Genomic DNA, 18,707 nt, shown 5'->3' with positions numbered 1-18,707 from the left:
ACACTTGATCAGTTTGATCAGTCACAAATATTGTTTCTGAATTGTATGTGCAACAGTAGTAACTTTTATGGGTATCCACTCTCCTGTTTTGTGCATTTATGCTTAGGAGTGCTTCACTCAAGTTCAAGTGGAATGTTGCTGCTCCATGGAGTGGCCTTGCCAGTCCTGTGTCAAGGAATTTGTCACAGAAGTTCTTGAAATCAGACTTGGTCCTACTTTGTTCAGAACCCTTCAGCTAGAAGGGGTCTGTGTGGTTTCATAATGGTTCTGGGGAACATTGGGAATTGCAGAATACTGATATTCTGGGAAGGCCAGATCAGGGAGAGGAAGGGATATCACCAGGTTTGTCTGTCTGTTCTACTCTGGGTCTTGCCCCCATATTATTTCAAGCAGTGTATCACATTGTCTTGAGGGCTTAGGGTTTGTGATTTTTTTTCTTTATAAATTGATTGTGCTAGAGCAACAAATGACTACCTTTGACTGGAAAAAAGTGCCTTTGGAGGCTGAAGTCAGCAGGGTAGATTAGGTTTCAGCTTTGTTGCCACTAGATTTGTAAGTGAGCAATAATTGGAGTAGAATTAGCAACAGAGAAACTTCCATTTATAAAGGGAACTGTTAGAGCATAAAAAATGTGGCTTATGCCTTGCCTGATGGTTTTTTTCCTAGCAGACCAGCTTTTGTGTCCTATTTTGCCATTAAGTGTGAAGTGGTACTGAACATTCTAGACTTTAGAGAGCTAGGCTAGCTCAACATTAGTCTCCAGTTGCTGAAAGCATATACAAAATTTCACACTTTAATATAGGATGTGGAATCCTTACTTGGTGTGCTGATGAAGTTTTGACAATTAAAATCCCTATGCTACATCATGAATAGGAAGAATGCTTGAAGAGCTTTCAGAAGCTCAGGTTAACCAGTACCCCCCCAGGAGGGCACAGAGGGAAAGATGTGACTGGAAAGCAAGCTGGGATGTTAAAGGTTACTTCAGTATTGACAGCAGGTAGTGCTGGTCATCATCAATGAGTGCAACTATTACACTGCCAACTTGTCGTGTTTTATTTTCACTTATTTCGGGATGTGCAGTAAGTTTTTGATGAATTATAACTACGCTAACAATTATTTGCCTTACCTACCAGCAGTGATTAATTGACCTTGTAATCACTTGGAGAAATCTATTCGGAGATTCTAGCTTTTGTGTCGTTATTTGCTTGTACTTGGAGTGTTCCCGCTGCCAGTGAAGTACCAGTACTGTATGGTTTGTCCATTAGAGGTCACTGTTTGAATACTTTTAGCGGTTTGTTTCCTGGGAAGAAGCTATGCTCCTGGTAGCTCTTCGTCCTGCCTAGTAGGTGGTGGTGGACAGTAACTTAGTTTTTGCTGTTCTGCTCAGTCTCCTTAACCTCAGGTGGTCTGTGCTCACTGGTTTCACCATATTCTTGTGCTGCCTTTAAATTTTCTCAGTAGTTTCCTGCTATTCAGAGGTCATGCCTGATAACTTTTCTATCCTTTGGTTCTTGTGCTCTGATTCCTTACCTACTATTATCAAATGTCTAAATGATGAGATATCTGGGACAACTATTTTTTCATCAGACCTCTCCTATGTTACCTACGTTTTCTCTGTCCTCCTTTTTTTTCCTGAGCTGATGTCTTATGCTGTTCTGTGCACTTTCTGTTGCTTTTCACATGATTCTCATGTAATCCTGTATTCATCTTTAGTCCTTTCCTTTTTGTGAGGTGACTCAATAGTTTTTTGTTGCTGGTTCCCATTTCTACTCCTGAATTTTGTTGGAGTTCAGTTTCCTGTGTATTCTGATCCTGTCAGAATACATGTGTCTCATTGATCATGTTCCTTTGACAGCCATGTAGTCACACTTTATCATCCTTTTGTATTTTGTCTTCTTCCAGTAGAGCAGTTCAAAACTTTACTTTTTTTTTTCCTACTCACACGACTTACTGCTTCTTTTCTCTGCCATCTTCTAAATTGTTTTGTGCTCTGTATGTAATCAGTACAGAAGCTTGTCAGTTCATTGCTGTTAACCCTCTTGACTGTGTCCTGGGTCTTATTTAACATGCTGCTAAAATCTCTTGGTTTCATTTTTATATTAGGATGTCTCCTTTCTGAGTCACCTTTCTGGCTGTAGTGGATACCTGGGTGTATGGGAGGTATTCCAGAGACAAAGCAACACTGCATCTGTCTGTCCTGAATTCCTTCCCAGTCTAGCTGCTCTGTCTTCTCCAGTCTGCTGAAATGTGTTAGGGTGTTTCCCACTGGTATTGTCTGACACTTTGCATCTTGCCTGGTATCAGGTTATTTATATAGCAAACTTGCTGACCTCTGGAAGAAACTAGATGACTGTGTATTCTTTACTCTTTGTTATTTCTTGTCGTCTCCTTTACTTTGCTTCTGCCTCTGCTTCCTTCTGATAAGTCATTCTGTGCTGTTGTGCTGGCGTGATACGCCCCAAAATGGTGCAAGTAAGCTGTCTGTGTGGTGAGACTAGGGTTGTGTCCAAAGCACAGGAACTTGTGGCTGACAGTGGCCTATCAGCAGTGCCTGGGAGTGATGCTTTAAATTGACAGTAAGCCTTTTATTTTTGTTACATATTTTGATTTGGTTTTACTTTATATCTCTGATACAGGGATCTCTAAAGGGAAATATCTTTAGGAATGAAGTGCAAAGGGGGACATGAGAAGGAGGGAAAAGGAGATTCTTCTACATATACCTTACTAAATTTGTGATATCTGAGTTCTGCAAAAATGTTAGCTTTTTTCCTTCCTGAAAAAAACCCCAGACCTTTGGTTCTGAGAAAGTACAGATGGTAGAACATTTTATCTTTAGATAATATAAATTTTGGTTTTAGGAAGCTTTGGGAGAATGAAACAGAATAATTTATGAAAGAGTTTTGTGCTGTAATGGTATAAGGGTGCATGCTGAAACTACCCAATTTATGCATAAATTAAATTGTCAAGTTTGTGCTGTATGGCAACAGAGTCAGTTTTGCATTGTAAGTAAAGCGTCAATACTAAAAATGTAGACAGAAATCACTTGCCTTTGAGTGCTTCAGAAACTGTTCTCTTATTAAAGGCACCTGCAAACATATTAACTCCTTTTTTTTTTTAGTCTCGATGTTTTATGACATGTTAGTACAAATTTCTTGTGTCTTCACTTATTTCCCAGTGGCTTAAATTAACTGTAATTTTTTTGTCCCATATAAATTCTCCATGTGTATGTACAGATTGTAATGGAAAATGATTGGAAATCCTCTTGCCCAGATCCAGACTATTTTGAAGTTGGAATTTTCAAAGCTAGTGAATGATGCAAAAGGGAACTCACTTTGTTAAAGAGCTTAATTTTGTATTACAGAATTTACTGTTTAACAAGCCAAGTGGAATTTTTTTATACTAATATGGAAGCACAGAGACAAGAAGGTAGATTTGGTCTAGATGGAGAGGAAACTGGATTTAGTTTGGTATACTTGGTTTTGTACTTTATTTTCTGTGTATTCTTTTTGTTCTTTTAGTAGTCAGGTGTGTTGAAGCGGATAATGACACAGCTTTTCCCTTCAGACCACTCACCATCTGGCCTCTTACTTTTTCCATCGATGTCTTGTGACATAACCCTTGGGGTGAAATAATTTCCTGATCTTTATGTGATGATGGGCAATGTGGTAACTGTTGCTCTTGACTCAATGTCTCCCATAGTTGGAAATGAAATGTATAGTCAGCTGAAGCCTGGGGGAAGGTAACGCAGAGGCACAGGGAGGACTGTACCATACAGACTGAAAGATGTGGCTTTAAGTACGGGGTATAGGGACCCCAAACTAGGAAGGAGCTTAATTAATTTCCAGTTCTGAGGACTGGAACAAGGAACACATGTGCTGACTTTGCTTTTGAGCAGTGAACTCTTTTACTGCAGCCTCTTCTGTGTGTGTGTTTAGAGGACAGGCTGGTGTCCCCACTAAGCAGTGTCAGCACAGCAGACGGCAGTGCCGAATTGGAGGAAGAGTCAGTTGATTCAAGTAGCAGTGAAAAATAGTTCTGTGTGAGTTCTTAAAAACATTTCAGTGGTATAAAAAGTGTAAGCTGCTAATACTGTCCAATTAATGCAAACTGAAATTTTGAACCATTCTTTAGATACGCTGAAAGCAGAATTCTGTTACTAAGCACTGCTAAGCACCCAACAACATGAGTATTTCTGAGTAAGAGAAGGTGACCTTCACCTTTGAGGTTAACCTATGGTGTTGGTTCAAGGCCTGGTGTTCAGGACATCTGTAAACTGCAGACAACATGTTTAATAGACTGAAGTGAAGAGAATATTGAGGAAGGGAAAGGTGAACATGCTGGATGAACTTCAGACAGTTTGATTTATGTAAAGCTGGCAACTGTGCAGTAGTGTAAAACTCCGAAAAGATCATGCCTAAACACCTGAAGGAGACTCACTGAGATTTAGTGAGAGAGACCGTTTGCATTTGGTGGACGCCTGATAATTCTAAATTTAACGCTATCAACTCAAGTTCTTTAGTCCTGCAGAAGTTATTTATTTTAACCATTTCCTGCTGTTGAAAGATCAAAACATACAGATAGTCTGACCTGTAACAAGGGTACATAGCCTGTGTACTTCCAACTTTTTCCATAGTATACTGCATGAGTTTTTTTTCCTTCTGACTTAAAAATAAGACAGCAAAGCATCTTGGATGAACTGTGCACTCCTCACAAAATGATTATTGAAGCTGAAGATGCTGTGATCCACTACAGTATTTTCATGTCACATTAATTCAAAAAGCTTGGCTAATACTCTATTTTCTTCAAAATTATTTGTAGAAATGAAGGGGCATGTTTATATCCACATACTTATACTCATCCTTAATTGCACTGTTCCTTACTGCTGTAAAAAAGCATTTTTGTGAGTTATTCTGATGTGGTTTCAGTTCTTTGCTGTTAAGTGATTTATTTTCAGCCTAGTAACACCTTCCTAACCTCAGCCGCTGGTTTCTGGTATTGTTCTTCAAACTTTGAAGTTCATCGTAAGCTCTCTTCTCAGAGAAGAACAGATTTGTCCTTTGTCTTCGCTAGATGTCACTTGATTCCCAGTGTCCTCTCAGCCTTTCTTGTGCTCACTGCACTTCTCCTCAGCCACTTCTCTGGCTTCTAAATTAGAACCGTTTATTGATAAATTGCTTTGTTAGCACAGTAGCACATTAGTGAGCTATAGTATAATTTAAACATATTCATAAAAACAGTTTCAAAACTGAGGTGCTTCTGTGGATAATTGCAATTAAAAAACCCTGCTGGTTTCTGGAAGGAGCTGAAGATTAGGGAGACAAGTTTGTTTTTAATGTTTTCAGAGTGAGGAAGATTAATATCCATCTTTGGAAGAGTGGAGGGAGGGCAAAAGGGGAAACTTGAACTACATAGTGTGTAAATTAAGTACTGTATGCTTCAGTTGGGATCAGGATTCTCTCCAGTTAACTGCCAAGTATGATATCAGCATGCCTATGAATATTTAAAATGAAAACTGTTGTGTTCTCCCTCAGCTAATTCCTCTTTCATTTTGGTGAAGCTGATTGCTTCTCTTTCAGTATAACAGAACCCTTGTCAAATTAATCTAAACATGACTCCAGCTCTATGAGTACAGTTATATTGGATGCACAGAATGCATTATATATTTAGTATTCTAAATTCTTCCTCCCCCATGAAATGTGAGTAACATATCATGCCTTTATGACCTTTACACTAAGGGATCCTTACTCATGAAAAGTTCCTGCTGACACTAACTGGATTAGCAAGTCTGTGGAACTGGGTTTATTGTATTGTACAGCCCACAGGTTTTACTTTAGGCTTAAAAAGTGGGTTTTTGCTCTTGGCAAGAAAACCTTACCTGAGATCCACAGTGCACTGATAGGACTCTCAAAGGTCTGTATTGAGTTCTCTTTACTCTGTATGACTCTTGACCAGCTTTTAAGCGGAACAATTTAATGAGAAACTGGCATAGTCTTATAAATCTCTTTTCTGTCAAGTAGTGCTATTTAAATAGCTCTTCTGGATAAATATTCCCTTAGAACCTGTAAAGGTTTGGAGTACTACTGAACATCATGTTCCTAGGTACTGCAAAATTACTTCATTAAGTAGAAGAAACATTCTGAAAAAACCAGGGTTTGTGCAGCCTGAAGTTTTTAAGAATGTGAATGCCAAAGGAACTAATCTTATTTTTAAAAATTAAAATTCTTATTTCACTTGATGTCTGTTTCAAAAATCATTGAATTCAATTGGAGGTTTTCTATTTGGGTCATAGTTATTAAGGAGATTGCAGCCTTACTCATGCACATTTTTATGCATGATAAGGTATTACAGATACCCTTTTCCAACCAGCAGTGGGAGAGTGTTTATTTTGAACATAAGTTAAATGGTTAAAGAAGTTTACATACCATGTGTTCATCTCATGGAGACTAACATTTTTACTCAGTCATTTCACTTATCCAATTGGGTAGTTTATTGATTCTTGTGACTTTTTTCATTTGAGCTTCTTTATCTAAAAGGTTTTATATTTTATTTTTAAATTGTAAAGAAAGTTTTGATATAGATCTCTTTTACCAAGAGTGTCTTCAGAAATGTTTAATGTAATGTTGGTCCTTACTAAAAACAAAAAATCACCAGACTAGATTTCATCTTTCAAGTAAAAGGAAATGGAGACTTAATTTTGCAAACACCCGAGTTCGTTTACTTTTAAAGTAGCGAGGATCCTTGTTGTTTTCCAGGACTTCACAGATGCTTTAAGAGAAATAATCTTGGAGATTATTTTAAGAAATAAAGACTTTCTGAAGCCTGTGCATTTTCAGCTGCACAAAGACCTAACTGAATGACAAAGGAGTGGCAGAGTTAGGAAAATAAAAAAATAATAAATCTGCTTTTCTTATCTTCCATTTTCTGTTTTCTTCCTCCTTTGTCATAGGTTGAGTATACAAAAGGAACTGGATTTGGATGTCAGTTCTAGGTAGTAGTATGAGAACCTTTTGACTTTCTGCTTTATGAGAAAGGGTTACATCTGAGACACTTAAATCCAAGCTGTTGTCTCTGATTTGAATGTTCTTAGTATGTTGCTTTGCAGGGTAGTTGTCTTGGATGAAAGGTCCTTCTAACCCAGTATCTGTTCTCCAACAGAGGGCAACATCAGACCTTGATTGTGTCTGGTTCTCAGTGTGGGAAGAGAACTAAGGCCTAGATCCAGGATACTCTAGATGCAGAGTTATATAGGCATTAAATAGTAGCATTTAGTCCTCCTTATCTATGTTTTGGAAATAATTTTGTAACTTTTGAACACCTACTGGTTATGTAGAAATAAAATGTAATGTCTCACCTTGAATGAAAGGTTGCTCTGATGAGAACATGTTTTAGTGTCTAAAGAATTGCCTCTAACTTCAGGGCAAAAAAGACTATAAATGCTTTGAAGAATAACAAGTTGCCAGTTCTAATTCCCTGAAACATGAACAAAGTCCTCATATTCCTTGTAAGCAGCCTGTAGACCCTGTCTTTCACTGTCAGCCAACCTCTTGAAATCAAGGTGAAGTCTACAGCTGTCACAGTGAATCACCGTGTGCAATTTCCAATATTGAACAGGGGGATGGAAGCTGCTCCTGGTCTTGTGAAGTGCGACTTAATATGAATGAGGCTGCATTATGTGACTGAAGCTTCACAGGAGAACACAAAGGCATGGGGCTGCCAAATTTTACTAGCATTTGCTGAGGGGGAGTTGTTAATGACACTGGGCAGCAGATGGTCTTAGAAGAGTTGTTAAGACACTGTGGATCGTACTGTAAATATGTGGGTGAATGGAACCAGGATGCTGACAGTTCACTCTCACAGCTCATCATGAGAAGGTGACTCGAGTGGAATTCAGTATTGCCAGAACATGAATGTCTGGGGATTTGGCAGTCTGCTATATATCTGGGAAGAATTTTGCAACATAACAGCGGAAAGGTAGTTGGGTTGTGTAAAGTTCAGAGTTGGGTTGTGTAAAGAACAGAGAACATGATATGACTAGTCAACCTTGCTTGACCACCACTGATCTTTAGACCTGAAGGTATTGAACCTATGCAGTTCAGCTACAAGAGCAGTACGGGAGTTTTGAGTCTTCTCATTTTCATTGAATACAAGAGAGCATTCATTCATATTGCAAACGAATCTGAATTGTTGAACCACAAAATAAGCTGTTACAGAAAAAAAGTCCTCTCTTTTCCCTACCAAAAGCCTGGTCTTGACCTACTTTTCTGTTTCTCCTTCTCACGAAATAGCTCTATGCCCTCCATCCAAACCCAAAAGTACAATTGTGGATTAGGGCTTTTTATTTTAATTTAACAGAGTGAGACATGAAGTATTTCATTCAAATCCTTTGCTGAATAGCTTACCCATGCAGCTTTTAGTATATCTTGGAGAAAATAATGATATAAAGTATCCTAAGTGTGATTCACAACATAAAATACAGTATTGGGGGAATTATACAGATATATCAGAAGCTGTGCAAGGGCACAGCTCCTGTTATTCCCTCGGGACACTTACTCATACCTGTGCCCTGACAAAAGAAAACCAAATTGAAAACCTCTAATAAACTAGCCAGTGGTAGCTGAGTTTTGCCCCGTATTTGCAAGTGAGATAATCGGGTAGAATTCCAGATTCTTCAACTATGTAGTGACTCATTGAAACTAGGGTTTTCTTTGATGGTGGCGTCTTCAGTGCAAATGTAATCTTCATGAACAAATCTCTGGAAGCTGTTTTCTTCCTGTCTCCTTGATGTCTGCATGTCATCTTTTTCTGTGTAGTTTCATGGGGTTTTTTTGGATTGTTTTGTGGGGTTTGTTTTTGTTGTGTTTTTGTTTGTTTGTTTGCTTTTTTTTAAATAAGGAGGAGTGTTCACCTTTTTCCTCGAAATGATTCTTTATCTCTCCACAGTCTCTTAGCTTAAGGCAGAAGAGAGAGATAAACTTAAGAATTAATTTATTCTAGAATGGGGAAACAAGCTGGTTTGGGCAGGTATTTGAAAGAATATATCCACTAAATCTGTTGCTTGTTCAAGGTAGCTCAGTACCTGGGTCACAGAATCACAGAATGGTTCAGATTGGAAGGGACCACAGTGGGTACTCTCGTTGTGCCAATTTGCAGGTTTTTTTAGAGTGTAACCTCTTACACTGTCAAAAAGGCCAAAACCTTCATAACAAAATTTTTATTAATTGCCTCAATTGTGTAACTTCAGGCAAAATGTGTTTGGTCTCTTTATTGTTTAGGCTAAAACTTAGTATTTGCTAGTACTTCTGATTCCTAGTCTTCATGAACATAGTATCTGAGAAGAGCAGAAACATAGTTTGCCTGTCCATGGCATATCATCAAAGTCAAATTATAAAGTCTAATTTCTGAAATGAAAACATTTTAATATTGGTAATTACTGTTCTGGTGAAATATTGAGACTGGAAACAGCTGAATTATGTCAATTAAAATCCTCAGTTAACTTCTGTTAGGGAATAATTTGAAACAGCAGTAGTAGTGCATTACTCTTTACTTTCTGAAGGCACGTAATTCTCACTATCATTGAATGACAGATAGGCATGGACTTGTTGGAAAATACTGCAAAGGGAGGTCTTTTACATATTCAGATTTACCTAATAACTTTATAAAAAAAGTCTGCTAAAAGCCTCCTGCAATGAATATGACCCTCAACAGTAATATTTATGTAATGTAATTAGAGTCTTCCTTAGGGATCCCATTATTGTTCACAATGTAATCAGACTTATAATCTAGTAAATGTGACATACTGTAATGTTCTGCTTTGTAAACATTATTGACTCCATTTTAAGACTGAGATTGCCTCATACCAACAAATAAAAGAAAATCATGGCCTCATAAAACCTTCTAATTATTTAGATGTGCACTCTGCAGGTTCCTAATGCAGTCAAAGTTGAGACTGAACCAAGGTGAATACTGAACACAGGTGCAGGCTTCAGTGTAGATGACTTGCCAACCTCCTTTACACCTCAGCTGGCTGCTTTAATCTCACTAAGTTTACGGAGGAAAAGATGCAAATCTGAATAGGTTTTTAACCTAATTAGCACAGGCATATTCATACTGTGCTTCTGCCTTATATTTCATGTTTCTAGATAATAACAACCAGCTATTGATCTGTTGGTAATCCACTGTAGCCATGTGTGTGTATTGATCAGTCTATCACTCAAGGGAGGTAACTGAAAATAGGCTTGGCTAAACAGTTCTTCTTTTAGGGCTAAACTTAATTTTTTATAAGTTTTGATGTGTCTTAAATGACCAAAAACTTGGATACTAGATTATTTAAGCAGTAAACAGAACGGACAATTGCTAAAAATGAGGTTTTATTTTGTTTGTTGCTTAAGACCTTTAGTACAACTTCTGTCTTGGTATAACTACTTGTATCATTCATTTTTTTTCCACTTAAATCATGAAATGATCTGAGTCTCTTAGGCTCTGCTCTTTTGAGACCTGTGTGCGCTGCATGAACTGAGATGACAGCCTGTGCCTGTTTGTTAGTCTATAAAAGCATTTGTTGTCCTTGTCTCTCTCTCTGCAGTGGTCTTTGTTAGTCAAAATATCTTACAATTCTGATAGTAATTTTTGAAGTTTTGAATTCCAGATAGGAGGCTTTTTGAATATAAATTTTGCTTTTATTGCAGTAACAATGAGATGCTCCTTGTACTGCAGTCACTGCAAACGCCAGGTGCTAGAAAAGCATCTCTAGTCTAGGTAGCTTGCTCTAATTGCAGTCTCTCACTGTGAAAACTTTCCCACAGCTGTGCCAGCAAACATCGCAGACCTGAGAAATATAGAAGTGCTCAACTTTTTCAACAACCAGATTGAGGAGCTGCCTACACAGATTAGCAGCCTTCAGAAGCTCAAACATCTGAACCTTGGGTGCGTATCTTAACGCAAAAATTTGCTGTAATAGAGGTGCAATTAAAAGTCATTGCAACTGAACCTGGAACTTCTTATTTTTTGCAATTGAAGTTTCTCTTTGCTATTGAAGTTTCTTATTGCAAGTGTTTGTGAGGATAACTCGGCAATTACGACTTCAGAGTGTTCAGCTAATGTCCTGAATAAGCAGATACTTAGAAGTGATCAAGCACTTACTCTGGTATACTGATAACCATTTAAGGGCAAAGCAACTCATATTCATCACATACTGAGGTCAAACTGAACAATTATTGAATTTTACTTCCCTAGCAACTGCCTCTTGCTTCTGGAGTTGCTGCAGAAGAATCAGGCTTTATTTCCTGTTCTGCTTTAAAAAAAAAAAAGATTTCACATTAATCTAGAACTTTAATTCCAAAGTTCCAAATCTGGGATTATAGACACTTCAATTTATATTAAACCTGTAAAAGAAGCAGCAAATCTTTAGATGTGGTATGCATTTAATTCAAAGAGCTAGTATTGACTGAATTTGAACCAGGAGTGTTTCTGCTAAGTGTTCAGATAATATATTCCAGTAGAGTTGGTAATACTTTATAATAACTGTAGTTGTGGAGGACTTTCTTGAATTAAGAAAACAAAGCATAGGACTTTCTTAAAATTAAATTGGCATATTAAAGTGTTACTATTTAGGAAAGCACTGGTAAGCATAAGCTTTAGCACTATAGGCTTCTCATAGAAAGAATGTTGATATTTTATAAAGTCAAACTTCTGAACACCTTAAACTAAGCATTTCTAACTCTTCTGAATACTGATTTTCACTAGGCTCTGTGTATCCTGCTTTTAGATACTTTTGTAAAGCGCTGGTAATTGAATTGCATCTGTTGGAATGCCAGTAAATGTTTTAATGATGATCTGTCTTCCCTGGTCTTTATTTGGTCGTAGTACATCTTTAGCTTTCCTTAATATCTGTTTGAACCGCAGTTGCTTTTCAGAGCAAATATTAATCAGGATTCTATATATTTGGGGGTTAAATCCATATTTATAGACGTGTTGCAGTACATGAAGGAAGAAGTTCCATGGGCACTTCCCATGGATTAAAGCAGTGAAAATTATTAGTATAGTTCAAATACTAGTCTTCATTAATGAAAAAAGAAACGTAGTGCAAAAGACTGCTTGATGTTAGGGCCAACAGACATTTGGGTCTGGAATCACAGTTGCCACCCTCATGTGCCATGTGGCCTAAGGTCTTAGAGATTAAATGCTCTTCCTTCTTAATCCTGTCCTTACCCATAATCTTCCAGGTACAGGATTTACTACCTAGCCTTAGCTCTGCAAAATGGGTTCTGCTTTGCAGGTCCTTGGAGTCAGTGAAGAGGAAACTCTTCTGGCCTACTAGTTTTTCAGGAGGCAGCCAAGAAACCCTTTTTTGTCATTTGCAGTGCATGTGTTAGAAGGCTTCAGAACAGTCCTCCAGGGGAGAGAGGAAGCTTGAATAAGAGCAGAGATTATTTTTGGGAGAGTTTTGTTGCAGAAAGGTCAAGTGGTGGAGTGGAAAGAGGAAAGATGTACTGCTGCACTGAAAGCTTAAAAGTGTAAAATTTGGAGGACAGGTGAGGAACAGTTTCTGAGGCACGAGTTCAGTGTTTGAACTTGTACAGGGCCAAATAGTGCTGGGCAGGGTCTTTGAGCTGGTTCGCTTTGCATGCCAAAAGATAGATACCATTCTGCCTGTTGTCAATAGGGAGAATATTCGTTCTCACCCTGTTCTTTGGTTAAAAAAGGGAAGGCAGTCAAGGCCACTAGTGAAAAACGATCTGCTTTAGTCCTGTTTGCTGTAAAGAACAGTTTTTGAAACAGTGACAAGTCTGCAGTAGCAATAGCGGAGAGGAGCTTTCTGTATTTTAATAATTACTACTACGCAGCAATAGTAGGTGTATGCCCATGACAGGACTCCTTATGGGGGATGAGGAGGAAGAAGGAGTTCATCTGGAGTTTAGCTACAGAGAGCTGATCTCTGCAGGTTCTTGCTCTGGTGGCACTGGCTTATGCAAAAGTGGGAGAGGAAAGACGAGAGTTTGTGAAAGAAATGGTGTATGTGCTTCTCCTGCCTTTGCTACCATGGATGTGTAGTTTTTCTTATTTTTGGGTACCCAAATTTGTTAGTACATTTACTGGAGTTTTTATAGTTTTAAATGTTAGATCATGCTTCATACATTCATATATCATCTCCTCTTGACTTCAGTTGTGACTGTTGTTCTTTATCACTTTAGCATCAAAAAGAGAAAATTTAGAATATGTTTAGAGATAACATCTGAAAGGTCATCTTTGTTTCCAGTCATCACATAACAATAAAATCCCGTTTTTTACAATGGCTACCTGTACAGGCTCTTCCTGAAGATGCCTACCTTCTCTGTTCCGCTTTCAAACCTGGGTGACAGCTAAAGCAAGATCCATACACACAAGGTGTATATTTGGTGTACATGCAATAGGAGCAGTATGAGTACGAAACTGCCAGGTGGTTCTTTTCTGTTCATGTGATAAACAGCCAGAGCTCTAGTTCATACACAAACAGTAAGGTTCTGTGAAGAGATCTCCAGCTCTGTACCTGCCTTCATTATTGCAGCAGCTCTCTGGATCACCCTATTCAAGCTCTTTGAGGTCAGAGAGAAGTTACTGTTTTCTGTGCCTTGTCTGCTCCAGGTTATCGGAGAAATCCCTTCCTTCTCTTAGTTTTCCTTATGTTATGGCTGTTGCCAGTGGGAACTGCTATCCTAAACCCTCTTAAGACTGGCTGATTGAGCTATATTTAGATTAAGCCTTATCAATCACAGGACTGACATTTTATTTACTTCATGCTCCATGTGTCTGGTGACACAGATTTGCTGTTCTTAAGAAGAGGTTTGAGCAGCAGTTATCAATGAACACACATACTGTAGAGTTGAGGTATTCCTCTTTGTATTTGGTGCCATGGTGAAGAACTACGTGGTATATGGCAGAATGGCACATGGTCAAGATGATGTGCAAAAGGGTAGTTTGTAGTTTAGCTAGTCATCTACAAGAACCAGCTTTTTCTGTGGAACACTTGTAAGCTGAGCATGGCACTGTGATACGTCTCTCCCTTGTGCTGTATGTTTCAGATGTGGCTGCTGGTTGACATAACAAACAGAATCCCTTGTGAGTGCTTAAGTTTGGATATATTTATTGGAGTGAAAGAGTAAAAAAAGATCCGCATGTCAGGGTTTCTCAGTATCTCGGAGCATCAACCCCTTTTCAAAACAAAAGGAAATCTTGACGTAGATTAAATTTTTTATGGGAAAAAAAACAAGTCTTGTGACCTGTATTGTTCCTACTAGATGAAGTGAATGCTGATGTCATGTTCTTTTCCTTTCCTCTTTACCTGCAGCATGAACAGGCTAAACACCTTGCCAAGGGGTTTTGGATCTTTACCAGCTCTAGAAGTTCTTGACTTGACTTACAACAACTTAAATGAAAATTCCCTACCAGGAAACTTCTTCTATCTAAGTAAGAAACTTTTCTATAAACCTTGCAAATCTTCATGATATGGTGCTTTGCTTTCTGCAGTTGAAATTTATTTGGTGGAGACCAAAATCCAGCAGAATTTTTTCTGATATTTATGTTTTTCTTTTAATATATCTTGAATACTTCTACATAGCACAGCAATATTTATCACTGATATGCAGTCACCTGACACCTTTGGACATGAGAAGACTTGCTTAGTTCTTCTGAGTAATATTTCCTTGTGTCCCATACTCAGTTAAAACTTCATGGAGGCTTGCAAGCCTCAGGGGAAAATAAACAGTTTTGCAGCACAACTGTTGTGTGTTGAGTCTGAAAACAAATGTGTTCCTGACGGTTCGTTACTGAAATAGTTTTATCAGCGTGTCGATGTTGAAGTGTCCAGTATGTTAAAACATACACTAGGGTTACAAAGCTTGGTAGAGGAATGGTAGACCTAAGCTGACCTTTGCATATGTTAAAAATATACACTCAAGTTAAAAGAAAGGTATTGTGATGCATATGTGCAAAATGGTTGCCTAAGCAACTTGAATTCTGGCACTTTCTGGATTTCAGTGGTTCTGCTACCTAACCGATCTTTTCCGTGTACTCTGCTGAAGTGGCTTCAGGTTCAGTGCATTCAGCATCAAAGTGACAGGCGAGGGGAGAGGAAGGAGTGCCACTGTCTGAGGGATGTTGTGATTGTAACCTGGCAGAGGAGAATTTTAAGTCAGCATTATTAGAAATGGTCACATTTATTGAAATGAAAAGAGGAGGAGTAAGACAAATGGGATCTCCTCTGGTGGGGAGGAGAGGTTTTGCTGATCTGACCACCTTCTTTCCTGCTGCACCTGATGGTTCTTTGTGAGTCTCCATTTTAATTTGTTTTTCAGACTGTCATGTATGCTAATTCAATAATAGCAAACTACGTGATTGTGTTGGGTCATCTTTTTTTTTTGTGAATTTCATAGAGAGTTTGCATGGAAATTACAAATTACACAGTTTGAGTTTTCTACATTGCTCTAATTTCAGATCTCTTTGCCAGTGTTGGGTTATGCTTTCTGTAGAGCTTAACATAGATGTGTATTTGTCAAAAAAACTCAGATTTTTTTTTTTAAAATGTTTGTTTTGGATGCAAATTGATGTAATAAATAAGAATCGGGGGTAATAAAGAGTAATGACTGTATTCTGACATCTGAGCATTCATACCATTTACCAGAATCTACCAGAGATTACTATTGCAGAAATTGTTAATTGTGCTAGTCCTTTTGAATATAGGTGTTTTCTTGAACTCATCAACAATACAATAAGCCAGTAAATCTAAGTTTGACCTGCTTGTTATTATTGTGAGCCCTGGGTATGTCAAAGGCTTTCCACCAAGTCAGGGTTATTAATCAAACCTGACTCCTTTTTATTGATTAGACCTCAAATGGTTGGGTTATATGCCACCCTGTTTATATATTGCTATTTAATTTGCAGCCACCCTGCGTGCACTCTATCTAAGTGACAACGATTTTGAAATCCTGCCGCCAGATATTGGGAAGCTCACAAAGTTGCAGATAGTAAGTAATTTATCTAAATTCTTGGAAAATCAATTCACTTTTGCAACACTTGTAGGAATAGAATCCAGTCAATTTGAAGAGTGGTAGGCTATGTTTGCAGCAATAGACCACTACACCTGGAACTATTTCTTGTTTACCAGAAGACACTTGTAAATAAATTGGAAGAATTGAGCATTTAGGAGAATGGTGGGGGAACAGGGAGTAGAGTTCTCTTTTGAGCTGCTTTATGGTAACCGAAAATTGCTCTGACTGAATATATTTTTGTTCTTAGCTGAGTCTTAGAGACAATGACCTGATATCACTGCCTAAAGAAATTGGTGAGCTCACCCAGCTTAAGGAACTGCATATCCAGGGAAATCGTCTTACTGTGCTGCCCCCAGAACTGGGTAAGATTATGGATGATCATTTATTTATTTTTCTAATAACAACGATGATGCACTGTATTTCCTCTGAAATTATTATCCTTAAGTTATTATATAAACTAATATTTACTTTTCCTTGAGAAATACCCACTTTTTGACTCCTACTGGATATACAGGAGGAGCCGGAAGATGATGAGTGTTTGGTTTTATTACTTTTTTACATGTTACATTTTTCCTGTATATTAATACACCTGACTGCCAATTTGTTTGTAGCATCTTGCTTTATATAATGTATCATAAATATTGGGTCTGCAAAACAATTCTTGTCTCTGACTGGGTTTTGAGAACACTATTTAGATTAACCAGAATTATATTAAGCAAAAAGCACAGCATAAGTGACTTTTTAGTGAGTGTTCCTGTAAAAATGGGAGTTTGATCAACTAGAGTGAAATATAGATAAATTAGAGGAATTTTTTTGTTTTTCAGTAACCCACTTTTCTTAGTGAATTGATAGCTCTTTCACTTAAAGCAGTGGAACAGGTTGATATACTTTGAATTTGTGATATTGGCCATTTAAATACAGTTATAGGTGACTCGTTTTAACCTATAAATTGGAGTTTTTCTTTGAAACTCAAGTATTGATTTTGCTGAATTTGCATTGCAGTATTCCATTTTGTCCCTCTTTACCCCAAGCCAAAATTTGGTTTCAGATCTTTAAATATTTAAAAATGTTTTCATTGGGAATAATGTAGCTCCATCAACTACCTGTGTTTGAAACAGCTGTTACACAGGGTCTGTTCCTTGGTTTTTTTAATTGTGGACTGTTACATGGTGAAGCTGCTTTGTTTCTACTGGCACCTTCCAAATAATAGTTCCCAAAACTCAGAAGGATAGTGACTAAAGTTAGGGTAATAAAGTAAAATTATTTGTTGTCATAAGAACTTGCATTGACCCACTGGAGAATGTGGCAGCTATGTGCTTAAATGTGACAGTCTGCAACCTATACTTTTTGTGTCTACTTTTCTTCTGTGAGGCAGGGGAAGATGTTTGTTTTGACTCTTATTTATTTACCCACTATGGGGTTTTTTGCTTTTCCCCCTCACCACTGGTGGATGAAATTTGTTCTCTTTTCCTTCATTTCAGATGTTTATTTCTTGACACAGGTATACTTTCTTTAGCTTTTTGTGTAAGTAATATTCATTTATAAAGTCTCTTTCAACAGCAGTAACATTTCAGACGCATGTAGTATCTGTAAATGTACTTTTCTGTAGCTTCCTAAATTACAGCCTTTGTGTTTTTTTCAGAAAGTGAACGTTAAATGCTGCACTGAGTCTAACCACCTTCTTTGGCTAATTAAATATTCTAAACATGCAACTGCCTTACAAGCTTAACAGCAAATCCCTGTTAAATGGTTTTACTATCAAAATCCAACCCAAATGGAAATGTTTGAAAGAAAGTTCTCAATGTTTATTTTGCACTGACCTGCAAAACTCGGCCAGGGGAAGTGTTTTTCCATTTATTTAGCATTTGTTTGCATTATAGAACAGTATCACAGTCTGGTAGAAAAAGGACTTGTAGTTTTGCCCCAGCTGATCAAGCTGAGGTGCATTGACACATCTAAGTCCTTTGTTACCTCTGGTCTTTACTACTCAAAAGATATTCTATAAATTTTACTTTTCATTTATTAATTTATTAAATTTATGGCCTTGCTCAATACCTTCATTTGTCATCAGTTGGCATAATTTCTATCACAGGCTATGCCGTGCATAATGCTAGAACTATCTCAAATGTTTAAAATAGATTTCGAAGTATATTTCCGAAGAACATTACACTGAAGTCTAGAGTTGTAACTTGTGCAACTTGCAGGCATATTTACTGTGAAAAGTAATGTTCTTGTTTATTAAACATCTAGGCACACATCTAGGGAATGGAACGCCAGGGTAGTTTTGGAAGGGTTGTTTGAGCTCAAGTAGGAGTAGGCCACAGGCAAGTGTGAATCTCTGAATGGTTAGAAAGTCACTTCATCTCTGCAGCCCTGTTTTCCCTTCTGCAAGTGAAGGCAATTTAGGGAAGCACACACACCTTTGCAGTCAGTTTTAAAGTCTGCCAATGACAGGTGGTATGAGAGGGTTGGAACCTACTGCGTGGACTGCCAATGCCAGTCACCACATGAGGGAAAACCATCTTTGTCTGCGGTCCGAGTTCTCCCTCCTAAATTTTTAAAATTGAATTATAATGTACTCAGAACTATCCAAATACTTTTTGCTGTACATGTTGGGTAAATAGTTTTGCAGTGAGTAGGTCCTATTTGCATTAATTGGAGCTACTGCTGTTCCGTTTAAAGTAA

The 18,707-nt window shown here is 37.8% G+C and overlaps 1 protein-coding gene across 3 annotated transcripts in view; it reads left to right on the top strand.

Annotated features, from left to right (window-relative positions):
- The window catches only part of RSU1 (Ras suppressor protein 1), a 103,612-nt gene that overhangs the window by 15,142 nt on the left and 69,763 nt on the right, over window positions 1-18,707 (top strand). For all 3 annotated transcript variants that reach the window (XR_007907004.1, XM_051802479.1, XM_051802478.1), the window contains exons 4-7: window positions 10,803-10,923; window positions 14,324-14,442; window positions 15,916-15,998; window positions 16,270-16,384. Coding sequence is in view for 2 of the 3 variants with exons in the window: in XM_051802479.1 (XP_051658439.1) it covers window positions 10,803-10,923; window positions 14,324-14,442; window positions 15,916-15,998; window positions 16,270-16,384 (438 nt within the window). In the remaining variant the exon portion in view is untranslated. The remainder of the gene's footprint in view (window positions 1-10,802; window positions 10,924-14,323; window positions 14,443-15,915; window positions 15,999-16,269; window positions 16,385-18,707) is intronic.

This window comes from Manacus candei, unplaced genomic scaffold (assembly GCF_025592945.1).
Source record: "Manacus candei isolate 608988 ecotype Guabito, Panama unplaced genomic scaffold, ASM2559294v1 h1tg000056l, whole genome shotgun sequence".
NCBI classification, from domain to species: domain Eukaryota; kingdom Metazoa; phylum Chordata; class Aves; order Passeriformes; family Pipridae; genus Manacus; species Manacus candei.
The sequence above is the reverse complement of the archived record's forward strand: the minus strand, read 5'-3'. Positions and strand labels throughout refer to the sequence as shown.